Source organism: Rhinopithecus bieti, unplaced genomic scaffold (genome assembly GCF_001698545.2).
Source record: "Rhinopithecus bieti isolate Rb0 unplaced genomic scaffold, ASM169854v2 scaffold_13617, whole genome shotgun sequence".
Classification (NCBI taxonomy): domain Eukaryota; kingdom Metazoa; phylum Chordata; class Mammalia; order Primates; family Cercopithecidae; genus Rhinopithecus; species Rhinopithecus bieti.
Window position 1 is genome coordinate 1,399,686 of NW_016807714.1, and position 25,380 is coordinate 1,425,065.

At 51.9% G+C, this 25,380-nt stretch overlaps 1 protein-coding gene across 1 annotated transcript in view; it reads left to right on the forward strand.

The window, feature by feature from the left end:
- Positions 1 to 25,380, forward strand: part of MROH1 (maestro heat like repeat family member 1) — a 130,452-nt gene that overhangs the window by 83,913 nt on the left and 21,159 nt on the right. Inside the window, 17 exon segments of the mRNA XM_017883492.1 lie at positions 1,761 to 1,834; positions 3,926 to 4,048; positions 18,229 to 18,336; positions 18,508 to 18,652; positions 18,775 to 18,815; positions 19,067 to 19,208; positions 19,534 to 19,586; positions 19,918 to 20,025; positions 20,347 to 20,466; positions 20,756 to 20,878; positions 21,690 to 21,836; positions 21,947 to 21,973; positions 22,831 to 22,953; positions 23,201 to 23,280; positions 23,625 to 23,739; positions 23,844 to 23,939; positions 24,560 to 24,664. Of these exon segments, the coding sequence (XP_017738981.1) occupies positions 1,761 to 1,834; positions 3,926 to 4,048; positions 18,229 to 18,336; positions 18,508 to 18,652; positions 18,775 to 18,815; positions 19,067 to 19,208; positions 19,534 to 19,586; positions 19,918 to 20,025; positions 20,347 to 20,466; positions 20,756 to 20,878; positions 21,690 to 21,836; positions 21,947 to 21,973; positions 22,831 to 22,953; positions 23,201 to 23,280; positions 23,625 to 23,739; positions 23,844 to 23,939; positions 24,560 to 24,664 (1,730 nt within the window).

The following is a 25,380-nucleotide window of genomic DNA, read 5'->3' on the forward strand; positions in this document are numbered from 1 at the left end:
GCTCCGCTCCCCTCCCCTCCCCTGTTTTGACAGGATCTCGCTCTGTGGCCCAGGCTAGAGTGTGGTGGTGTGATCTCAGCTCACTGCAACCTCCGCCTCCTGGGCTCAAGTGATTCTCCTGCCTCGGCCTCCCTAGTAGCTGGGACTATAGGCATGCACTACCCCCCCTAGCTAATTTTTGGGTTTTGTTGTTGTTGTTGTTTGTTTTTGAGACGGAGTCTTGCTGTGTCGCCCGGGCTGGAGTGCAGTGGCGCAATCTTGGCACACTTCAAGCTCCGCCTCCCGGGTTCACGCCATTCTCCTGCCTCAGCCTCCCGAGTAGCTGGGACTACAGGCGCCCGCCACCTCGCCCGGGTAATTTTTTGTATTATCAGTAGAGACGGGGTTTCACCGTGTTAGCCAGGATGGTCTCGATCTCCTGACCTCATGATCCGCCCGCCTCTGCCTCCCAAAGTGCTGGGATTGCAGGCGTGAGCCACTGCACCTGACCAATTTTTGTATTTTTTAGTACAGAAGGGGTTAGTACAGAAGGGGTGTGTCCATGTTGTCCAGGCTGGTCTCCAACGCCTGGACTCAAGTGATCCACCCACCTTGGCCTCCCAAAATGCTGGGTTTACAGCCATGAGCCACTGCGCCCAGCCCCTTACATCTTTTCTTATTGCCTTCTATACTTCCCAGTTCTGAGGCTATGAAGATCCTTCTACAGCATCTTCTAAAAGCACTATTCTGTGTCTCATGGTTAGATCTGGAACCTGTCTTTTCTGAGCTTCTGTGGCACACGTCTGTTTCATCCTCCTAACCCAGGACTGGAGTTGCCCCAGATGTGACAGGGGAGTTCCTATGAGGGAGTGTCCCAAACCCTCAGAGAAAAGACCAGCTGGGATCCCAAAGAAGCGCTAAATGCCAACTCAGAGCATTCATCAGGGGAACTTTGGCATAGAGAGCTGCAGCTGGCCTGGAAACCGACAGTGAGGGACAAGGTGTTCTACCCGGGTGTGCCCGCATTGAGTGGCCGGGGCACGGGGTTTCTGTGCAGGTTTAAGACATTGAGTTCCAGCAGGAAGAGGCTGCTCCGCAGTCCCTGGGGCCTCAAGTTGCTCGTCTGTGGCATGGGGGTTGTGGTGATCCTTCTCTCCGAGGACTGCTGTGTGGGACAGCGGTCCTGTCCTGTGCAGTGGGCCTCAGAGGGCACCTGCACTGCTCCCAGCATCCTTCATCGTTACAGTCTCTCAGCCACTCTTTGATATCCACTTTTTATCCCCATTTAAATGTCAGAAAATGAAGGCCCTGTTGATGGTTCTCAAGGGGATCCCCAGACCAGCAGCATTAGCTCACCTTGGAACGTGTGAGAAATGCACACCTGAGCCCCCCAAGACCTGCTGAGTCAGCGCCTGGAGGGGGAGCAGGAGAGGACCCTGCCCCCAGTGCTTAATCTGCCTTCCAGTGATTCTGACGCTGTAGCACTTGAGAAACACTGAAGGAACTTCCCTGGCGTTGGAACCTGGGTGTACCTGACTCAGGCCCATTCTTCTACGACCGCCCTAAACTGCCAGCCACTTAGCTTTTGAATTAGGTAGAACGATGTTATTTGAGGAAAGTGAATTATTTGTCCCCTGAAGAAAAGTGGGCATGCTTTGCTTATGCTCCCTCTTCCTCCTACACAGGGACCACGGGGAGGCCAGACCCCTGGTGATGTGGATATGGGACCCTGAGGTCCGCATCTCAGTGGTAGACTGAGCTGTCCTGTTTGTTTCTTGCAGCTGCTCAGATGGAAGATAAAAAGCCCTTTATCCTCTCTTCCATGAGGCTTCCTCTCCTGGACACCAACAGCAAGGTAAACCACATGGGCCAGCCCAGGCTGCACCACCACACCCCAGGCAGCTGCAGGGTGTGGCCAGGCCATGCTGTGAGGTCACCCACCGACCAGGCGGCCACCACCCTCGACTGGACTGAGCTTGGGAACAAAGGATGACAGTGTGCCATTCAGTGTGTGGCTGGTGCTTTTCCCACATCTCACTCAGGAAACAATCCCCAAGACCACCCCACACTGGCACCAGTTACAGGCCCGCGGGTCCCTAGCCCCTCCTTCAGGCTCAGTGATTCTCTAGAAGGACCCGGAGCTCACCGTGCTGCTATGCTCATGGTGATTGCAGCGAAAGGATGCAGGTCCACGTCAGTCATGGCTGGGGTGCCTGGGACAGAATCCAGGAGGGCCCACACACAGAGCTCCCACCCGTCCTCCCCTGGGGTCACAGACGGCGTTAGACCCCCGCCCCTCCTCTCAGCAGCAATGTGAGTCAGCGCACACAGAGCATCAGAACTAGGGAAGCTCCTGCCTTGGGGTCTGTCATGTGGACCCGGTTGGTGCCCTCGTGGCTGAGCTGTCTCTAGCCCCTCTGGAGGTGGAGCTGATGCCACGTGGCCCGTAGCCCCCACCTGTCACATGAGACCATCTGGTGTGGCCCAAGACCCCAGGTGGACAAGAACATTCTTACCAGGCCAGATATTTGGGGCTTCGTGATGACCTCCCAGGACCCCAGGGCAGAGGCCAGGCCTGTCTTTGGGTGGGTGGATCTTTGCGAAAGTGAGGACTGCACTCAGGTTACCCAGGGGCTGCTGTCTTGGGTAGGACCTGCTTGCTACAAGGGGAGCAGAGAGCCCAGCCCTCTGGGGCTGCTCCGGCCTTTGCCTCCTCTTGGGTCCTTCTGTGAGACTCTTGCTGTGTTTCCCCAGAAGCTACTGAACGGACCCCGTGCCACCTCTGTTGCGGTGCCCCTTACGTGCCCACACACTCCCCAACGTTCAGAGCTCTTCCCAACATGCCCCTGACAGGGTTTTCTGGTCCTTTTGGACGCCTGCAATGCCAGGTGGTTAAACACACAGTCTGTGCAGTCTGGGACCAACCGGCTCGCTCCTCCACACCCACCCTGTTCCCTGAGATAGCACCAGGAGGAGGTGCTCAGAGAAGCCTCCTCGGGGTGGGGACACTGGACCAGACAGCTGAAGGGGCAAAGGCATGGTCGCGATGCTGGAGAAAAGGATCCCCAGGGAGGCAGCATGGGCGGAAGCCATGGCTCAGGGGAATGGCTGGTTTGGCCACATTGGCCTGGCTGTGCCTTCGAGTTACTGGGTGAGGCTGGACATGCAGGCTCAACTCCTAGGATTGTTTGGGTGATAACTGCAGATTCAGGGACTAGATTTATGGTGCACGCAGGAAACATGGGGATCACACGAGAGAAGCTAGCTCAGAAGGACCTCAGCCCCATCCCCTGAGGCCAGGGCGAGCCCCGGAGGGAGGGACGGTGTATCTGGAGCCTAGGAAGGGCAGCCGCAGATGCACAGGCGGCATGGGGGCAGGGTGGCTTTGGGAGGAGCCCTCTGCAGAGGGAAGGCTGCCTTCTGGGGGCGAAGGGACCTCCACACAGCCTAGGGACAGAGAAAAAGGCAGACACAGGTGCAGGCGGGTACAGGTACGTCCAGCTACAGGTGTGGGTGCAGACCCAGGTAGGTAGGTATAGATATGGGTGTGGGAGCAGGCTTAGGTGTGGATGCAGGTAAGTATGGGTATGGGTGTGGGAGCAGGCTTAGGTGTGGATGTGGGTGCAGGTATGGATGCAGGCACAGGTGCAAGTGCGGGTACAGGCATAGGTGTGGGTATAGTGTGGGTGTTGGTGCAGGTATGTGGGTACAGGCCCAGGTGTGGATACAGGTAGGTACAGGTGTGAGTACAGGTGCAGGCCCAGATGTGGGTGCAGGTAGATCCAGGTACAGATGTGGGGGTAGGTCCAGGTCCAGGTGTCAGTGTAGCTGCAGGTGCAGGCACGTGTGGGTGTGGGTGTGAGGAAGAGTGAGGTTCCTCTCTGCTGGCTGGACTGACATGGCAGTCTCTGCATCCCCTTCCTGATCTCCCATTTGTTCTGGGCAGGTGAAGCGGGCAGTGGTGCAGGTGATCAGTGCCATGGCCCACCACGGCTACCTGGAGCAGCCTGGAGGTGAGGTGATGATTGAGTACATCGTGCAGCAGTGCGCGCTGCCCCCCGAGCAGGAGGTAAGAGGCTGCCACCTTGCCTGCCTCCTAGGCCCACGCTGCCCCTGACCTGTGTTAGGCACTCTCATCAGGAGCCATTGGCCCGGCAGAGGGTGGATGTGTGGGCTGCAGTCTGCGTGCGGAGGTGCCGTCTGCTGTCTTTTGTTTGTTAATAGAGACAGGGTCTTGCTCTGTGGCCCAGGCTGGAGTGCAGTGGCTATTCTCAGGTGTGATCATAGCACGCTGCAGCCTGGAACTCCTGGGATCAAGCGGCCCTCCTGCCTCAGCCCCATGAGACTGCAGGCACACGCCAGTGTGCCCGGCTCCCTCTGGTTTCTGAGTCAGAGCCTCTGCACTGAGCCAGTCCTCTCGGCAGCTCCCGGGACTCAGAATGCAGAAGCAGGAAATAGAGAGTTTGTCCTATTTGGGGCTTTTCTATTTAAGAAGTTACTGTACAAATGCCAATGTCTTCTTGAAGGAGAGCAAGGCAGAACGTGGCAAAATAACCCACAGATGGTCTAGACAGCCTCTGTCACCCTGCACTGCTGCCTGCTGGCTGCTGAGCACGTCGGCACTCAAGTCCCTGGCTCTGGGTCTGGTTCTTCAAGTTGGCAAAGCTGGTCTGTCCACCAAGGCCAGCTGAGAACAGAGACGCCGCCCTCCTTGTGTTCTCGTGACCATCACTCTAGTGCCTGCTGTGCCCCAAGTGGGATATGTGAATTTATCTGGAAACATCAGAGCTCGGGGAGAGTATGCTGTGATGTTGCCTCTAAGTGCGTGGTCGTCAGTGAGGAAGCTGCGCACGTGTCTGTTCTGCAGGCCCCAGCAGGTGGGCCACCACCAGCTCAGCTGATTCTGACCTCAGCGTCTTCACAGCAGCTCCATGAGTCATTAGGCATGACCTGGAGAGCCAAGGCCTCTGTTTTAGTCTTTTAGTTCCCAAGGTTTGGGAGTTGGAAGTTTCTTTGAATATTAGAAAACGTTATTAAGGTTTTCTAAAACCAAAAGAAAAACCATTTTGAATAGATGTAATCTCACAGACTCAAATATTTTTATCTATATAATAATAATAATTATTACTTTTGAGACTGGGTCTCGCTCTGCCACCCAGACTGGAGTACACTGGCGAGATCACAGCTCACTGCAGCCTTGAACTGGGCTGAAGCGATCCTCCTCCCTCAGCCTCCTGAGTAGCTGGGACTACAGGCTCATGCCTCCACACCTGGCTAATTTTTTATTTTTTGTAGAGATGGGATCATACTATGTTGCCCAGGTTGCTTTTGAACTCGTGAGCTCAAGCAGCCCTCCCACCTCGGCCTGAAAAAGTGCCAGAATGACAGGTGCGTGCCACCACACCCCAGCACTCATGTTTTAGCCATAGCACCTTGCTGTTTCTGTGGAGCCTCTCAGTCTGCATTGCTTGATGTGTGGGGTTCAGTGTAACGACCTTTCTACTTTTGCATGTTTCAAATTATTTGTGATAAAATGTTCAAAGAGCAAAGCAGGACATGTTGCTCTGAGACAAGTGGGCCTTGGGGTGTTTGCCAGACACACTGCAGAGGGGATGAGTGGCAGTGGCAGGCCCTGTGGTGCCACTGGGTGCTGGGCTCTGTGGTGAAGCCCAAGGGGTGGCCAAATGATTCTGGAGCAGTCAGGTGCAGGGCCACTGGGGAGAAGAAGACAAATCCAGGGAGTCTCGCTTGGATGTAGATTCCCCTTCAAGGTTTTTGGAGAAACATGAATTAAAGATTAGAATTAGTTATTATTTTGCCGTTTTATCTCTATTACCCACCTAACTTTCTTTTTTTTTCCATTTAAATTTTTGTTTTGTTTTTAAATTTTTTAGAGACAAAGCCTCACTCTGTTGCCAAGGCTAGAGTGCAGTGGCACGATAATGGCTCCTTGCAGGCTCAAATTCCTGGGCTCAAGTGATCTTCCTGCCTCAGCCTCCCAAGTAGGTGGGACCACAGGCATGTGCCAGCCACCATGGGTGGCACTTCTTGTGCCCATTTTCCAATTGGGTTGTTTTCTTATTATCAAATTTTGAGAGATCTTTCTATATTCTGGGCACAAGTCCTTTGTTGGATTTGTGGCTTATAAATATTTTGTTTTCTTTTTTCTTTTTTTTTTTTTAACTTTTAATACATACTGTTTTGTTCTTGAATAGAGACAGCCTATGTTCCCAGGCTGATCTCTGACTCTTGACCTTGAGTGATTCGCTTGCCTCAGCCTCCCAAAGTGCTGGGATTATAGGTATGGGCCACTGCGCCTGCCCATAAATATTGTCTTGCAGGTCTGTTGCACTCTTGTCTTTCTGCTTTCTTAACCCTGTCTTTCAGAGAGCAGAAGTTTTAATTTTTTTTTTTTTTTTTTTTTTTTTTGAGGCGGAGTCTCGCTCTGTCGCCCAGACTGGAGTGCAGTGGCGCAATCTCGGCTCACTGCAAGCTCCGCCTCACGGGTTCACGCCATTCTCCTGCCTCAGCCTCCCAAGTAGCTGGGACTACAGGCGCCCGCCACCTCGCCCGGCTAGTTTTTTGTATTTTTAGTAGAAATGGGGTTTCACCATGTTAGCCAGGATGGTCTCGATCTCCTAACGTCGTGATCCGCCCGTCTCGGCCTCCCAAAGTGCTGGGATTACAGGCTTGAGCCACCGCTCCCGGCCTTAATTATTTTTTAATGGCCAGTTTACTTGAGATGGAGTCTCGCTCTGTTGCCCAGGCTGGAGTGCAGTGCCGCAATCTTGGCTCACTGCAATCTCCGCCTCCCAGGCTCAGGCAGTTTTCCTGCTTCAGTCTCCCGAGTAGCTGGGATCACAGGCATGCACTACCACGCCTGGCTAATTTTTAATTTTTTATATATTTTTTAGTAGAGACAGAATTTTACCATGTTGGCCAGGCTGTTCTTGAACTCCTGACCTCAGGTGATCCACCTGCCCCGGCCTCCCAAAGTGCTAGAATTAACAGGTGTGAGCCACTGTGCCTGGCCTAAAAGTTTTAAGTTTTAGGATTCACATTCACATATAGGCCTATGATTTCACATTTTTAGTTTTTTTTTTTTTTTTTTTTTTTTTTTTTTTTTTTTTTGAGATGGAGTCCCTCTTCCTATTGGCCCAAGCTGGAGTGCAATGGTGTGATCTCAGCTCACTGCAACCTCCACCTCCTGGGTTCAAGCAATTCTTGTGCCTCAGCCTCCCAAGTAGCTGGGACTACAGGCGTGCACCAACACACCAGGCTAATTTTTATATTTTTAGTAGAGACAGGGTTTCACCGTGTTGGACAGGCTGGTCTCAAACTCCTGACCTCAGGTGATCCTCCCACCTCGGGCTCCCAAAGTGCTAGGATTACGGGCGTGAGCCACCGTGCCCAGCCTTTTGAGTTAATTTTTGTTAAAGTGAGGTGTGCTTGAGGCTCGTTTTTTTGCATGTGAATGTCCAGTTGTCCCAGCACCACGTGTTGAGAACACTCTTCTCTGTACATTGACAAATTGCCTTGCATCTTCGTCAAAAATCAGGCAACCGTATGGATTATCTCTAATGCTCCAGCTCCGCTCATCTGTGAAATCTGTCATCATCTGTCATCAGTACCACACTGTCTTTCCATGGCTTTAAGGTTTCTTTTGTTTTGTTTTTGAGACAGAGTCTTGCTCTGTTGTTACTCAGGCTGGAGTCAAATGGTGCCATGCTGGCTCACTGCAGCCTCCACCTCCCAGTTCAAGCAATTCTCATGCCTCAGCCTCCTGAGTAGCTGGGATTACAGGCGTGCACCACCACGCCCATCTAAGTTTTGTATTTTTAGTAGAGATGGAGTTTCACTGTGTTGGCCAGGCTGGTCTCGAACTCCTGGCCTCAAGTGATCCACCTGCCTCGGCCTCCCAAAGTGCTGGGATGACAGGTGTGGGCCGCCGCGCCTGGATGCTGGGATAGACAGGCATGAGCCGCTGCACCTGGATGCTTTACAGTAAGTTCTGGAGTCAGGTTAATGTGAGTTTTCCATCTTTGGTCTTTTTTGAATATGTTTTGGCTATTTTAGTTCCTCTGTTTTTCTCTGTAAATTTTAGAGTCATCTTGTTGATGATATTCAGTCTTCCAATCCATGAAAACAGTACATTTCTACATTTATTTAGGTCTTCTTCGATTTTGTTCACCAGTGTTTTGTAATTCTCAGCATGTAGAGTCTGTATATTCTGGTATTTTGTTAGATTTTAAAAGCTATTTTGTTTTTACTGCCATGGTAATGTTACAGTTTTGTTCATTTCAATTTCTAACTGTTCATTGTTAGTGTATAGAATATACAATTGATTTTTAGATATTACCGTGTATCCTGTGGCTTTGCTTTTTTATAGATTCTTTGGGATTTTCTACATAGAGCATCATGTCTTCATATAGGCAGTTTTATTTGTAAATCTAGATGACCTTTTTTATTTTCTTGACTTACTGCATTGGTGAAGTCTCTAGTATGCTGCTGAATGAGCGGAAGTAGTGAGAGCAGCCACCCCTGCTTCGTTCCCATAAGGGGAACATACTGCCTTTTACTATTAAGAATGCTAGGGGCTGGGCACAGTGGCTCATGCCTGTAATCCCAGCACTTTGGGAGGCTGAGGCGGGCAGATCATTCAATCTCCTTGAGTTCAGGAATTCAAAACCAGCCTGGACAACCTGGCGAAACCCCATCTCTACAAAAAATACAAAAAATTAGCTGTGTGTGGTGGTGCATACCTGTAGTCCCAGCTACTCTGGAGGCTGAGGCAGGAAGATCACTGGAGCCTGGGAGGCAGAGGTTGCAGTGAGCCAAGATCATGCCACTGTACTCCAGCCTGGGTGACAGAGCGAGACCCTGTCACACACACAAAAAAAGTTGAATGCTGGGCCAGTGCAGTGGCTCACACCTGTAATCCCAGCACTTTGGGAGGCCAGGGCAGGAGGATCACTCGAGCCTGGGAGTTTGAGACCAGCCTGGGCAACATAGTGAGACCTTATCTCTATAAATAATAAAAAAAAAAATAGCTGGGCCTGATGGCTCACGCCTGAGGTCCCAGCCACTTGGGAGGCTGAGGTGGGAGGATCACTTGAGCCCAGGAAGTCGAGGCTGCAGTGAGCTGTGATCACACCACTGCACTCCAGCCTAGGTGACATAGTGACACCCTATCTGAAAAAAGAAAAGAGAATGTTGTTTGGAGAAGCACTTTAGGAGGCTGGGGCAGGAAAATCGCTTAAGGCCAGGAATTTGAGACCAGCCTGGACATTGTAACCAGACCTTGTTTCTACATAAAAATTAAAAAAAATTAGCTGGGTATGATGGCATGCGCCAGTGGTCCCAGCTACTCAAGAGGCTGAGGTGGGAGGACTGCTTGAGCCCAGGAGGCTGAAGCTGCAGTGAACTGTGATCACACTATTATGCTCCAGCCCGGGCAACAGAACGAGAACCTCTCAAAAAAAAAAAAAAAGGAGTTATGTTTATACTATACTGTAGTATATTAAATGTGCAATAGCATTATGTCTAAAAAAACAAAGTACGTGCCTTAACTTACAAACACTTTATTGCTAAAAAAAAATTGCTGAGGGTCATCTGAGCCATCAGCAAGTCATAATCTTCTTGCTGGTGGAGGGTCTTGCCTTGACAGTGACAGCCGCTGACTGATCAGGGCGGTGGTTGCTGAAGGTTAGGGTGACTGTGACAATATCTTTCTTTTTTTTTTTTTGAGACGGAGAGTCTTGCTCTCTTGCTAGGCTGGAATACAGTGGTGTGATCTCAACTCACAGCAACCTCCACCTCCCAGGTTCAAGCAATTTCCCTGCCTAGCCTCCCAAGTAGTTGGGATTACAGGCACACGCCACCACACCCAGCTAATTGTATTTTAGTAGAGATGGGGTTTCACCATGTTATCCAAGATGGTCTCGATCTCCTGACCTCATGATCCACCTGCCTCAGCCTCCCAAAGTGCTGAGATTATAGGCATGAGCCACTGGGCCTAGCCGACAATTTCTTAAAATAGGACGATGATGAAGTTTGCTGCACTGATGGAGTCTTCTGTTCACTAAACTTTTCTGTCTTATGCACTGCTATTTGATAGCATTTTACCCACAGTAGATCTTTCAAAATGGGCGTCATTCCTCTCAAACCCAACCACTTCTTTATCAACTAAGTTTATGGAATATTCTGAATCCTTTGTTGTCGTTTCAACAATGTTCACAGCATCTTCACCAGGAGCAGATTCAATCTCAAGAAACCACTTTCTTTGCCGTCCGAAAGAAACAGCACCTCATCCATTCCGGTTTGATCATGAGATTGCAGCAATTCAGTTCCATCTTCCGACTCCACTTCCAATTCGAATTCTCTTGCTGTTTCCACCACATTTGCAGTGACTTCCTCCACTGATGTCTTGACCCCCTCAAAGTTATCCATGAGGTTTGGAACCAGCTTCTTCCAAACTCCTGTTCATGCTGATTTTGTTGACCTCTTTCCATGAATCACAAATGCTCTTAATGGCATCTACTATGGTGAATCCTTTCCAGAAGGTTTTCAATTCTTGTTGCCCAGATCTGTGAGAGAAATCACTGTCTGTGGCAGCAATCAATCACCTTATGATGTTCTTTTTTTTTTTTTGGAATAGGGTCTCACTCTGTGACCCAGGCTGGAGTTCAGTGGCTCAATCACAGCTCACTGCAGCCTCAACCTCCTGGACTCAGTCCTCCCACCTCACCCTCCTGAGTAGCTGGGGCTACAGGCACACACCAACACCAACACACCCAGCTAATTTTTGTTTTGTTTTGTCTTGTTTTTCTAAAGATAGGTTTTGCTGTGTTGCCCAGGTTAGTCTTAAATTCCTGAGCTCAAGCAATCTGCCCACCTGGGTGACAGAGCAAGACTCTGTCTTAAACAAAAAGAAAGAAAGAAATAATAAAATGCTCTTAAAATGTTCTCCATGCCAGCAATAAGGTTGTTTTGTTTTCTCTTAGCTTTTCCTTTGCATTCATTACAGCTCACGCCTGTAATCCCAGCACTTTGGGAAGCTGAGGCCAGCGGATCACTTGAGGTCAGGACTTCAAGACCAGCCTGGCCAACATGGTGAAATCCCGTCTCTACTGAAAATGCAAAAATTAGCCAAGCGTGGTGGACCACACCTGTATTCCCAGCTACTCGGGAAGCTGAGGCAGGAGAATCACTTGAACCTGGGAGGCAGAGGCTACTGTGAGCTGAGATGGCGCCACTGCACTCCAGCCTGGGCGACAGAGCTAGACTCTGTCTCAAAAATAATAATAATAATAATAATAATAATGCTCTTTGCTAATCTCCTGGACAACTTGTTGCAGTTTCTCCATCAGCAGTTTCTGCTGCACCTTGGTATTTTTGTTATGGAGATGACTTCTTTCCTTAACCCTCAGGAACCAACTTCTGCCAGCTTCCAGCTTTTCTCTTGCAGCTTTTCTTTTGCAGCTTCCTTACCGCTCTCAGCCTTCACGGAGTTGAAGAGAGTTGCTCTGGATTAAGCTTTGGCTTAAGGGAATGTTTGGCTGATCTGATTTTCTATGCAGACCATTCAGACTTTCTCAAGGTCAGCAATAAGGCTGTTTTGTTTTCTTATCATTCGTGTGTTCACTGGAGTGACACTTGATTTCCTTCAAGAGCTTTTCCTTTTTATTCATGACATGACTGACTAGCACAAGAGGTCTGGCCTTTAGCCTGTTTCAGCTTTTGACATGCCTTCCTCACTAAGCTTCATCAATTCTGGCCTTTGATTTAAAGTGAGAGATGTGGGGCTCTTCCTCTCACATGAACACATGGAGGCGACTGTAGGGTTTTAATTGGACTCATTTCGACATTGTTGTGTTTCAGGGAGCAGGGAGACCCTAGCAGAGGGAGAGAGGTGGGGAGTGGCTGATCAGTGGGTCAGGACACCCAACATTCATTGATTAAGCTTGCAGTTTTATATATTGCAGTTCATAGCACCCCAAAACAATTATGATAGTAACATCAGAGATCTCTAATCACAAATCACCATCACAGATACAATATTAATGAAACAGTTTGAAATATTCCAAGAATTAGCAAAATGTGACACAGAGACACACACCAAGCACATGCTGTTGAAAAAGGCGCCATAGACTTGCTGGACACAGGGCTGCCCCAGACCTTCCACTTCGTTAAAATGCAGCACCTGTGACGTCCAGTAAAGCAGAGCTCAGTGAAACAAGGTCACGCCCGAATGGGCTTGCTTGCTTGTTTTTATTGACACATAATAGATGTCCGTATACTTGGGGTACATATGATAATTTAATACATTCATGTTATGTGTAAAGATCAAATCAGGGAAACTGGGATATCCACCACCTTGCATGTTGGTTTTTTTTTTCTGAAAACAAGTTTTACTTAAATAAGGGTTTAAATACATTGCATGTTAGGTTTTTTCTTTAGGCTAGAAGCATTCTAATTATTCCTTTCTAGCGATTTGGAAATGTACAATAGATTATACTATAATCTGTAACCTATAGTAGGGTAAACTATAGTCATCCTACTGATCTATAGGATACTAGGTCTTTTTTCTGAATATATATTTGTACCCATTAATCAGCCCCTCTTCATACCCCTACCTTCTACCCTTCCCGGCCTCTGGTAACCACCAGCCTACTTACTGTCTGTCTCCATGAGAGCCACTGTTTTTGCTCCCGCCTATAACAGGTTTTCATTGATGCCCTTTATCAGCTTGAAGAAACTCCTTTCTATTTCTAGTTTTCTGAGACATTATGATGGATTTTATGGATTAATGTCAAAATTGAAACAGTTTTGTGCATCTGTTGGTGAAATTATGTATTTTTTCTTCTTTTGACTGTTAGTATGGTAGATTATATTGAGTGTTTCGTTTAATTTTTTTTTTTATGAGACAGAGTCTTGCTTTGTTACCCAGGTTGGAGTATAGTGATGCAATCATGGCTTACTGCAGCCTCAACCTCCCAGGCTCAAGCAGTCCTCCTGCCTCAGTCCCCCAAATAGCTGGGACCACAGGTGGGCACCACCACACCTGGCTAATTTCAAGTTGTGTTGTTATAGGGATGGGGTCTCTCTGTGTTGCCCAGGCCAGTCTAGAACTCCTGGGCTCAAGCAATCTTTCTGCCTTGGCCTCCCAAAGGGCTGGCATTATAGGCAAGAGCCACAGCACCTGGACATGATTGCTTTTTTAGCAAACCATTTTTATTATGGTAAAATAACATAAACTTGACTGTCTCAACCCATTTTAAGTGCACACTTCAGTGACATTAAGCACATTCGCATTGTTGTGCAGCCATCACCATCTTCCAGCTCCAGAGCTCGTCCATGTTCCCAAACAGAAACTGTCCCCATTAAATGCTAACTCCCATTCCCTCCTGCTCAGCTCCTGCGCCCCACCATTTACCTTTATGAATTTCACTACTCAAGGTACTTCATGTAAGTGGACGCAAACAGCATTTGTCCTTTTGTGTCTGGCTTCTCCCACTCGGCATAAGGACCTAAATGTTCTCCCATGGTGTAGCCCTGCCAGAATTTCCCTCCTTCAGGGCTCAACAGTCCGTGTGTGGAGACGGCGTCGTGCTTACCCTTTCGTCCCTTCCTGGACACTTGGGGTACTGCCACCTTCTGGCTCCTGTGAATAATGCTGCTGTGAACATTGTTGCTTTGTAGAAAATTCTGAAATTGGGAAGGTACAAGTTCTCTAACTTTGTTCTTTTTCAAGATCATTTTGGCTATTTTGGGTCCCTTGAATTCCCGTGTGAATTTGTTTTAGGATCAGCTTGTCAATTCTTGCACAGTAGTCACCCGGAATTTTTACAGGGATGGCACTGAATCTGTATATCTGTTTGGGGAGTAGTTCCATCTTAACAATATCAAAATCTTTGTATCTGTGAACATGGGAGGTATCTCTATATTTTTAGGTCTTTATTTTAATGTTTTGTAGTTTTCAGAGTATAAGTTTTGCACTTCTTTTGTTAGATTTATTCATAAATATTTTATTCTTTTTGATGCTATTGTAAATGGAATTCTTTTCTTTTCTTTTCTTTTCTTTTCTTTTTTTAGATAGAGTCTTGCTCTGTCTCCCAGGCTGGAGTGCAGTAGCACAATCTCGGCTCATTGCAATCTCCACTTCCCGAGTTCAAGCAATTCTCCTGTCTTAGCCTCCTGAGTAGCTGGGATTACAGGTGCCCACCACCATGCCTGGCTAATTTTGGGGGATTTTTGTTTGTTTTTTCTTTTTTTGGTAGAGATGGGGTTTCACCATGTTGACCAGGCTGGTCTTGAACTCCTGACCTCAAGCCATCTACCCGCCTTGGGCCTCCTTAAGTGCTGAGACCACAGATGTGAGCCACTGCACCGGGTCTGAATTATTTTCTTAATTTCATTTTCAGTTTATTCTTTGCTACTGTATAGAAATACAATTATTCTTTCTTTCTTTTTTTTGAGACAGAGTTTCACTTTGTTGCCCAGGCTGGAGTGCAATGGCACAGTCTCAGCTCCCTGTGACCTCTGCCTCCCGGGTTCAAGCAGTTCTCATGCCTCAGCCTCCGCGTAGCTGGGATTATAGGCGCCCGCCACCATGCCCAGCTGATTTGTTTTTGTATTTTAGTAGAGACAGGGTTTCACCATGTTGGCCAGGCTGGTCTCGAACTCGTGAGCTCAGGCAATCTGCCCATCTCGGCCTCCCAAAGTGCTGGGATTACAGGCGTGAGCCACTGTGCCCGGCCTACAATTATCCTTTCATATTGATCTTGTATACTGCATCCTTGTTGAACTTGCTTATTAGTTATAATAGTTTTTACTGGATTTCTTAGGATTTTCTGTAAGGATTGTGTCATCTACAACTATAGTTTTACTTCTTTTTTTCAACCTGGATGCCTTTTAATTTTCTTGCTTAACTGCCCCAGCTAGAACGTCCAATACTGTTGAATAAAACTGGTGCAAGCAGGCACCCTTGTCTTGTTCCTTCTCTTTGTGTAGAAGCATTTAGGCCAGCACCATCAGGTACGATTCCTGCTGTGGGCCTTCATCACGTCACGGACACCACTTTCTAGTCCTGCTTTGCTGAATGTTTTTATCATGAAGAAGTACTAGATTTGATGTGTTTTTTACTGTGTTTAAAATGAGCTTGTCACTTTTGTTTATTTATTTTAGTGATATGGTATATTTCATTAGGTGATTTTCAGATGTTAAACTCGCATTCTTGGTCATGGTGTACAATCATTTTTATACATTGTTGTCTTCAGTTTGCTGGTATTTTGTTGAGGATTTTCATGTCTATAAGAGATCATGGTGTATGCTTTTTTTATGCCTTTGTGTGATATTTGTGTAATTTGTACACACACAGGTATATACGTGCACAATTTTTTTCCAACTCATTTGAGAGAAAATTTGAGACATTATGTCCCTTTATCACTGACTACTGAATGCCTTGTTTGTTTCCTAAGAATAAGGACCTTGTTCTGCACAACCATAGTCCAGATGTTGCAATCAGGAAATTCAACATGGAGGCCATAATGTCACCTGATCCATGCACTTCCTGGGTCATCCCAGTTCTGCCCCTTTAGCTGCTTTGTGGCACAGGGTACAGCCCAGACACATACAGTGTGTGACTGTTGTGCCCTGTTAGCCTCCTGCCCTTGTGTTTGTTGACCTGGATGCTTTCAAAGAATCAAGACCAGTTATTTTGTTGAATAGCTCAAGTATGATGGTGTTTCCTCATGATTTAACCCAGGTGATGCAGTTTTGGGAGGAATCTCGTGGAATTTGGTGTGTCCCCACCAATGTATCATATCGAGGGGTCCTCGTGTTGGTTTGTTTCAGTGTTGATCTTGTTAGTTCTGCTCACTTGTCTGTGCTCGGTTTCTGCACTGGAAAGTTGCTGTTTCTGCCTTGTAATAAATAAGTAGTTTGTAGGGAGATCTTTGGGATTAAGTAAATATCTTCTTGTGATTAATCAGCATCAGGCCTGGTGCTGTGGTTCACGCCTGTAATCCCAGCACTTTGGGAGGCTGAGGCGGGTGGATCACTTGAGGTCAGGTGTTCAAGACCAGCCTGGCCAACATGGTGAAACCCCATCTCTACTAAAAATCCCAAAAAAACTAGCCGGATATGGTGGCGGGCACCTGTAATCCCAGCTACTCGGGAGGCTGAGGCAGGAGAATTGCTTGTACCCGGGAGGCGGAGGTTGCAGTGAGCCAAGATCACCCCACTGCACTCCAGCCTGGGTGACAGAGCGAGACTCCATCTCAAAATAAATGAATAAATAAATAAATGCTTAGTCAACATCAATTGTTTTTATCATCCGTGGATGGTTTTCTAACTCCAGTGATCCTGCTGTACTTGATTCTTTGGCCTCTGTTGTGACAAAGCCGCTCCTATTCTTGTGTGCATGCATCTCTCTCCGTGTGGACTAGTGGTTTGCTGTTTGATGCAGGGGTCCATGCGCAGTCCCTGTTGCTGGCCTTGGTGTTCAAACTGTCCCACACTTGGTCAGTAGCACCCCTTGGAGCACACAGGCCCCTGTCCTGAGGCCCCACTGCCCTTTCTGGCGCAGGATGGCGTCCCAACTCACCTGGGGCTGCCCGCGCCTCCGCTCTGCAGTCCCTTCCATGAACCACTGGTCTCTTGTTTCTGGGAAGCTCGCTCTTTTATTTCTTGAGTATTTCTTGCCCCTGTTTTTGTGTCTCACTGACTCTGGTGTATCCGTTATCCAAAGGCTAGCACTGCTGTCTTCACCTCTTTCAGCTTTTTCTTTTTCCATTCTTTTTAAATTTCTTCTTCCTTGAAGCCTTCGGCAGCCTGTTCTTCCAAGTCAGTAATTTCTTCCTCAGTGAATCATTACATTATTTGTTTCCTGAATTGAATTCTTTATTTCACGGTTATACTTTTTCACACCCTGTCTCTGGGATTTTCCTTGCTCTTGTCTCCTCATTTCCCTGTTGTAGTACTCTGGGGGCATTTTTTCACATAAGCATTGCCCTGGTCTGTGTCCTCAGGTTCGTGTTTCTGGTGGAGTTGCAGTATGTCCTCAATGTTCATTACTGGGTATTTTGCAATTTCTATTTGGTTTCTTTGTTAACCCAAATGATTCTTTTTTTTTTTTTTTTGAGACATAGTCTCGCTCTGTCGCCCGGGCTGGAGTGCAGTGGCCGGTTCTCAGCTCACTGCAAGCTCCGCCTCCCGGGTTCACGCCATTCTCCTGCCTCAGCCTCCGAGTAGCTGGGACTACAGGCGCCCGCCACCTCGCCCGGCTAGTTTTTTGTATTTTGTAGTAGAGACGTGGTTTCACCGTGTTAGCCAGGATGGTCTTGATCTCCTGACCTCGTGATCCGCCCGTCTCGGCCTCCCAAAGTGCTGGGATTACAGGCTTGAGCCACCGCACCTGGCGTAACCCAAATGATTCTTTTATGATCTTTAAAATCTCCAGGTCGATAGGTTTTCATGGTTGTTGTGGATTTATTGTTATATTGAATCTGGCCGGGTTGATTTCTGCTTTTAAGTGTTGGTTGCAGTATTATTTTTGGCCTAATGGTCAGGATTTCAAAGTGGTTTGTGCATGTTTGGTATAAAGTTCTATCTGTATTTTTAGAGCCTACTGTAAAATGGAAGTTCAAGGCCTAAATATCACTATTTTTTTTTTTTTCTGAGTGACTTTTGGCTTCTGAAAGAGAGGAATTAGAAGTCCCTGTACGGTTGCCATTTTTCCAAATATGTCGCTTTGTCGCTGAGCTTTTACCCTTTGGTATTTCAAAACCTGGATGGAACGTGTGGGAAACAGAAGTCATCTTCTTGCAGGGCTGCCTGCCGGGAGCTGAGCGCACAGAGAGGACAGCAGGCATCCAGCCCACTGTGGCTGCCGAGGCTGGGTGGTGTCTTAGTGGGAACCAGGTTTTCTGACATGGTTTATGTTCCCACAGAGGCTATCCTTTTCCTCCCCTGCAGGCATTGCAACGTCATGAGCAGTTATTTTTTAATGGAGTCAGTAGCTTAGCAAATGCTCAAGGTTTTGTTTGTTTTGGAGATGAGAACTGAGGCAGGTGAGCCTGCTTTCTTGGGTGATCTTAGCGGAGAGTGCCTTTTCTGTCTGTGGCAGGTCACGCACATGTCTGTGTCCCGCAGCGAGGCCCAGGGTCTGCCCTGCTTCCGGGCAAGCTGTGTCCTCAGGCCCAGAACCACGGCCGCCCACGCACACCTTTGCCTTTTGCCTTCCTCCAGCCTGAGAAGCCAGGTCCCAGCAGCAAGGACCCCAAGGCCGACAGTGTGCGGGCCGTCAGCGTGCGCACCCTCTACCTGGTCAGCACCACCGTGGACAGGATGAGTCACGTGAGTGCACGGCACCCGTCCCTGCCTGGCGACAACAGAGCTCTCCAGGGCAGTGGCCCAGGGTGCTCAGGCCCAGCAAAGAGTCTGTCTCCACCTCAGAGCTCTGGCAGGGCCCTATCTGCATGGGACCTCCTTCTGGGTGGATGCAGACCAGGCCCTCTACTCCCCTAGGTCCTCTGGCCGTACCTGCTCCAATTCCTCACTCCTGTGCGCTTCACCAGGGCCCTGACTCCGCTCTGCAGGAGCCTCGTGCATCTGGCGCAGAAGAGGCAGGAGGCCGGGGCGGACGCCTTCCTCATCCAGTACGACGCCCATGGTGCGCGCCGCGCCGTACCCCACCTCCCCGCTCCTGTCCCCACTTCCCCATCCTCCAGTTCCCGACCCCCACCCCAGGGCTACAGGCAACCCCCACTGACTATTTCCACCTCTCATCTCCAGCGAGCCTCCCGTCTCCCTATGCTGTAACCGCAAGACTGTTGGTGAGCCTTGCCCTTTCACAGCGTGCCCGGGTGCCCCACTCTGTGTCCCTGTGCTCCACCCAGGCTTGGAAGGAGTTACCTTCTCAGTGGGCAGCTGCAGTCAGGGCTCAGGCGTGGTTTTTCTCTATGTGGGTGGCCCAGCTTCAGGAAGAGCCAGGCCCCCCCGTCAGGTGCTGTGGCCCTGCAGGTGCAGTTTGTGGGCACGGCTGGTGCTCCCTGCTCAGACCTGGCTCCATGCTGCCTTTCTTCAGGTTGTGTCTTCCAGCCCCTACCTGGGGGACGGACGTGGGGTGGCGGCGCTGCGTCTCCTCAGTGTTCTGCACCCTAACATTCACCCTTTGCTGGGTCAGCATTGGGAGACGACTGTCCCGATGCTGCTGGGGTACCTGGATGGTGAGCCCGGGGTCAGGATGGGGTGCATAGCCCTGTGGGGAGGGCAGGTCTCAGGGTAGGGAGATGCTAGCTCTGACCCCACCTTTGCCAGGTGGCACTAGGGTTGCCAGTGGGGACTAGGGTTGTGTAATTGGAAAAAGCAGTCTACCCTGTGGTCCAAGAAAGGCCCCAGTTGACCTGGGACTTGAAAAGCACTCCCGCAGGGTGCTTCCTGGGAGCAGGTGGGGGGCAGTGGGGCGGTGAGGTCTGTCTGTGCTGAGCATCCCCAGCTCCAGGGCAGGTGCTGGGCTCTGAACCCCACTGGCCTGCGCGGCTGTCATTTCAGAGCACACGGAAGAGACCCTGCCACAGGAGGAGTGGGAGGAGAAGCTGCTGATGGTGAGGGCTGGGGGTGGTCGGGGCAGGGCCCATCCTGGGCCTTAAGGTGTTATCTGGCCTGGGGGGTGCTGGGGTGGCAGAGGCTGGGCCACCTGCCTCAACCTCACCTCATGGTGTGGCTGAGGAGCCAAGGAGCAGGCCCTCCTCTCGCCCTGCCTGGTGAGCCAACTGTGGCATGGTTGTCCCCTGAGGGTTGGCTCTGCCTCCCCCGGACTCTGCTGGAAGGCGGCCTGCAGCCCCTGCAGCCACAGCATATGGGGATGTGCCCAGGCTCCACCCAGCCCTGGGAGGGGTCGGGCTCCCGGCCTCTCAGTGGTGTCTTGGCCTGCAGTTCCTGCGAGACACCCTGGCCATCGTTTCTGACAACACGTGGATCTGCCAGCTGAGCCTGGAGCTGTGCAGGCAGCTGCCCTGCTATGATGAGGCACCCCAGGAGAAGGTGGGGCACCTGCTGGCGTTCTCGGTGTGGTACTTGGGCTCTGAGTTCCTGGGTCTCGTGTCTGTCACTTGCTGTCTGGGCCCTGTCTCCCGTGGCCCTGGTGGCCTGGCAGAGCCGCCTCGTGGTGGCTGAGGGCCAGGAGGTGCGAGAGCCCACCAGCCCCACCTCTTATTCCTCAGATGTTGCCCTGGACTCACCCTGCAGTTCTCATCAGTTTGTGGGCAGGAGGTGCACCCCAGGGGCAGCCCCGTGGCAGCGCTGGGTCTCCCTGTACTCAGGAGTCAGGCATAGCCATGTTCTCGTTGTCTGGTTTTGTTTCAGAACTTCCTGTACAAATGCATAGGAACCACCCTGGGTGCTGCTTCAAGTAAGGAGGTGGTGAGGAAGCACCTTCAAGAGCTGCTGGAAACAGCCAGATACCAGGAGGAGGCAGAACGTGAGGTGGGGCCACTCTCCCTGCAGAAGCCCCAGACATCCTAGGGCTGGAGGTCGGCGGCCACCTGCTGTTCTCTGAGGCAGCCAGCCAGGCTGCATGCCTGCGTGTGCATGTGTGCGTACACGTATGGTGTGCGTGTATGCACAGAGAGGGTGTCTGCGCCATCTGTTGATGTGTATGCAAGTGTGCGCATGTGTGTACATGTGGGTGTGCCCGTGTCCACGCGTGACCGTGTGCGTGCGTGTGTGGCAGCGTGTGCCCTCCCCTGCCTGGGGTAAGTGTCTTGCCCCCCAGGGCCTCGCCTGCTGCTTCGGGATCTGTGCCATCTCCCACCTCGAGGACACGCTGGCCCAGCTGGAGGACTTCGTGAGGTCAGAGGTCTTCAGAAAATCCATCGGCATTCTCAACATTTTTAAGGTTAGGCTGACACCGTGCAGGGCTGGGGACAGCTGTCTATCCACAAGTTTGAGGCTCGGGGGTGCCCTGCAGGCTGGAGTGGGGCAGGAAGCTGGTTGCGTCCCTGGAGCAATTTTTGCTCCTGCATTCCTTCCATGGGTGGAGCCTGTGCGTGGGCGCTCCCAGTGGGGAGGGACGCAGAGTGGCCTCCCTGAGGCAAACGTAGCTGTGGCCAGGGCCGCGTCTCTGCCAGGCGTGGGTGATGAGAGGGGCTCTGCCCCCTGGTGGCCAGCAGATTCTGCGTTCTCGCCAAAGCCACCGGCTGTGCTGGCGGAGCCTGAGCCTGGTTTAAGGAAGGAGTGGACCTCTACCGCAGGCCCCCATCCCGGCTGTGGTCCCTCTATTTTCTTTCTCCCGTAACTGTCCCAGTTACAGCATCTCAGGGCGGGACCAAGCACGCAGGGCTTCCCAGCCCTTGCTGTGTGGATCGAGGCTGATCTGCAGTGCAGCAAGGATGGGGCCTCAAGCTCTTCTCAGCTGCCTCCTGCCTGACTCTCACACATAGCCGCACTACCTTGACCCTCGGCCCTCTGCTACTCAGTATCCAGTGGGCCCATGCCTGGCTGGCTGCCTGTACTCCTGCCCCTTTCAAAGAGGCTCTCCCCCTCCCCAGATTCAGGCGGTGCCCTGCACGGCTGGGGCACACCTCTGCTGTCACTGACTGGCTCTGGCCCTTCTTCTGGGAGGACTTCAGGAGTTTCTGAGGCCAAGGATTCCTGTCGGGGAGTATAATTGTGTAACTGAAGTCCTGCTGTTTCCTCTGACCTCTCAGGATCGAAGCGAGAACGAGGTAGAGAAGGTGAAGAGTGCTCTGGTCCTGTGCTACGGGCACGTGGCGGCCCGGGCCCCCCAGGAGCTGGTGCTGGCCAAAGTGGAGTCAGACATCCTCCGGAACATCTGCCAGCACTTCAACACCAAGGTGGGCATCACAGTGGGGCTGCCACGCCAGGGGAGCTGGGGCTGCCACGCCAGGGGAGCTGGGGCTGCCGGGGACTCACATCTTAATTCATTTCACTTTTTGTTGTTCAGGTTCTGGGAGTAAAGGTAGAAACCAAGGTACAGTGTGTAGGAATTAAGTGCTGGACTGGCTTCTCCCCTCAGCTCTCCTCTGGGCGGGTTGAGCTTCATGGGCAGAGGCCGGAGGGGGTGCTTGCTGGGGCTTCCTGATCTCGGTCCCCACGGGGCATTTGAGAGCATCACCAGGGCTCCTGCCCTGGCCTGGGCCCTGGACGGCAGTGGGAAGAAGGGAGGCGTCTGTGCCTCCAAGGGGCGGGGTCGTGGGCTGTCGCCCCCCAGGGAGTTCAGCCAGCCCCTCCCATCCCAGGACAGCTGGAACCTCCTCTGGCTCTGCTCCCCAGTGCTCGTGGGGGCTGTACCTCCCCTGGACCCCAGTGACCACCTAGGAGAGGGAACAAGGCCCAAAGCCAGTGGAAGTGGCAGTGGAGGCTCCACTGGCCCCCAAGGCCTCACCCCAGCCTCACTAACAAGTTTCCCTTCTGGCCTCCCTGGCACTAACCTGACAAGCCCCTCTCTCGGGACAGTCAGCCCTCCTTGAAGAACAGGCCCTCTGGTTCTCCTGCAGTGGCTGGGAGGGCAGGGCTGTTCTCAGAGGTTCTTTTCCCAGCCCTTTAGCACTCCCCGGAGGACTCTCCTCCTGCTGTGGGGAGCCCTCTGGTCACACCACACAGCGTCTGCTCTGTGGCCTGTCTCCTCTGGAGTGTGACACGGGGGAACCCCTGGGTGGCCCCCCTGCTTCTTCCACACGGACTCTGATAAGCAAGAGAGCTGACTGGAGAGCTCCTGTGAGAGCAGAGCGCAGCACGTCTGGCTTCGGAGGAAAGAAACGGGGGTGTGTGTGGGTTCAGCCCTGGAGGGCGGGTGTGGGCGTCTCCTGTAGCCCTGTGTCCCTGCAGGACCCAGCCTTGAAGCTGTGCCTCGTCCAGAGTGTGTGCATGGTCAGCCGCGCCATCTGCAGCAGCACCCAGGCTGGCTCCTTCCACTTCACCCGGAAAGCAGAGCTGGTGGCACAGATGATGGTGAGCATGGCCGTGGCCTGGTGGGTCCTCAGGCAGGTTCCTGGGAGACTGAGGCCAGAGGTGGGGATTGGGGGCACCGAAGGTGATAACATGGAGACAGCCTGGGAACATGGGAGGGGCCATGTAGGGACAGATGGGGCTCTGCTCCTCGGGCCCCTCGTGTCACTTAGGCTGGGGGACGGAGCTTGATCAGGGAGGAGGGCTAGGGTTTCCTCCAAGGGCTGAGTCATGCACCTGCCTCACCCAGGAGTTAATCAGGGCAGAGCCCCCGGACTCCCTGAGGACACCTATTCGGAAGAAAGCCATGCTCACCTGCACTTACTTGGTGTATCCTTTCCTGCCTCTGCACAGGTCCGTGCATCTGCGTGTGTGCGTGTGTGCGTGTGTGTATGTGTGCGTGCCTGTGTGTGCACGTGCCTGTGTGTGCGTGTGTGGCCTGCATGTGTATGTGCGCGTGTGCATGCGGCCTTATGGGCGCGTGTGCGCTTTGCAGTGTGTGTGTGCGCGTGTGTGCGTGCTTACACGTGTGTGCGTGTGCTGCGTGGCGTGCCGCCGTGGTCTGGAGCAGAGTAAACGTGGCAGAGGCTGTGCTGCCCGCACAGGCCTGGGTTGCTGGGTGTCTGGGCCTCAGCCTCAGGATCATTGTCTGCGGCCCTTAACTTGCCTCTCAGCTCTGTGGAGCCGGCGCTGGACGAGCAGGCCCAGGCGGATGTGATCCGTAGCTGCCTGCACAGCGTCATGGCCCTGCTGCCTGAGCCCAAGGAGGAGGACGGAGGCTGCCAGAAGGTATCCCCATGTTTCCCTTGCCTGTGTTCACACCCATGAGAGTGGCAGGAAGGCCGCTGTAGGCGGCAGGGTCACTGGTGGGCACGGCCTGGCTCTCCTTCCAGTCCCTGTATCTGGAGACACTGCACGCCCTTGAGGGTCTGCTGACGAGCCTCCTGCAGCGGAACATGACCCCCCAAGGCCTGCAGATCATGATTGAGGTGTGCAGGGGGACTGTCATGGGGATGGGGTGGGGGCACAGAGGGCACTCCACCTGGCTGCTGGCCTCTCTCCGCATGGGGCGCCCTAGGGACAGTGTGGTGCTCTCTACATTTGGGGGTGGTTTATGAACAGGCAGGTGCACCCCCTCCCATCTCGGCCGGCAAGCAGATGGGGAGGCCCTGACCCAGGTGGGACCTCTGGAGCCTGTCCTCTCCCACCACTGCATGGCGCGGGGATGGAGGGGCCCACAGGTACCCATGGCTCCTGACTGGGGGCCATGACCAGGGTGGCACTGTGGTGGGCGAGGGTAGGGCTGACCCCCGTGCTCAGTGTGTTCTTCTAGGACCAGGGCGGCCTCCACCCTGTCCTTCCACAGCCCCGGCTGGCCCCGGCTCCACTTGGGCTGGGTTGTGTCTGTGACCAGACTGGAGGACAGAGTGGCAGGGCCAGAGGAGCTATGGTGGCCTGAGGCTGGCACCACTCTGGGTCCCTGGCTTGGCCCCCTGTAGCCCGGGAAGGATGGCCTGGCAGGGACACTGAGCTGGCCCACGATGCACAAGGCTCCTGCTCCCAGGGCTGCCCTCTGAGCAGTACCTGTGTGAAGCCTCCTCTTCCTTAGCACCTGAGCCCGTGGATCAAGTCCCCAAGAGGTCACGAGCGGGCGCGGGCCCTGGGCCTGAGCGCCCTCCTGCTGCGCCACTTCCTGGAGCAGCTGCGTGTCAGCGTGAGTACCTGGGTCCCCAGCCCGGATGCTGCCGCCTGTGGCACTCATGACCCGGAGTGTGAGCTGCCTTCCTGGCTTCCTCTGGCCGCCACCCCAGCTCAGACCACAGTCCTCTTCCTTGAGACGTGGATTGAGGGCCTGTCAGGGCCAGGAGTTGTCAGGGATGGCTGCTCAGAGTAGAGTCCGTTGTCATCGGGGCCCACCATTAGCCGGGAGGAAGGTGCACCTCTGGTCTCCAGGGCTTCACTGTTCAGCGCAGTGCTTGATTTGGTTGGCAATTTTTTTTTTATCATGTTCCACAAGCATCTATTTGTTTTAATGAAAACTTTTATCAGGAACAGATACTAGATTTTGCTAAATATCTTTTTGTCATCTATCAGGATTATTCTAGGCTTTCTTTTCTCTCTCTTTTTTTTACCCTGAGACAGGGTCTCACTCTGTTGCCCAGGCTGGAGGGCAATGGTGCAAACACAGCTCACTGCAGCCTGGAAGTCCTGAACTCAAGTGATCATCCCGCCTTGGCCTCCCGAGTAGCTGATACTACAGTGCATGCCACCACACCCAACTAATTTTCTTTTTTTTTGTAGAGATGGGGTCTTGCTACATTGCCCAGGCTGGTCTTGAACTCTTGGGCTCAAGTGATCCTCCTGTCTCTGCCTCCCAGAGTGCTGGGATTACAGATGTTGGCGTTACAGACATGAGCCACTGCACCTGGC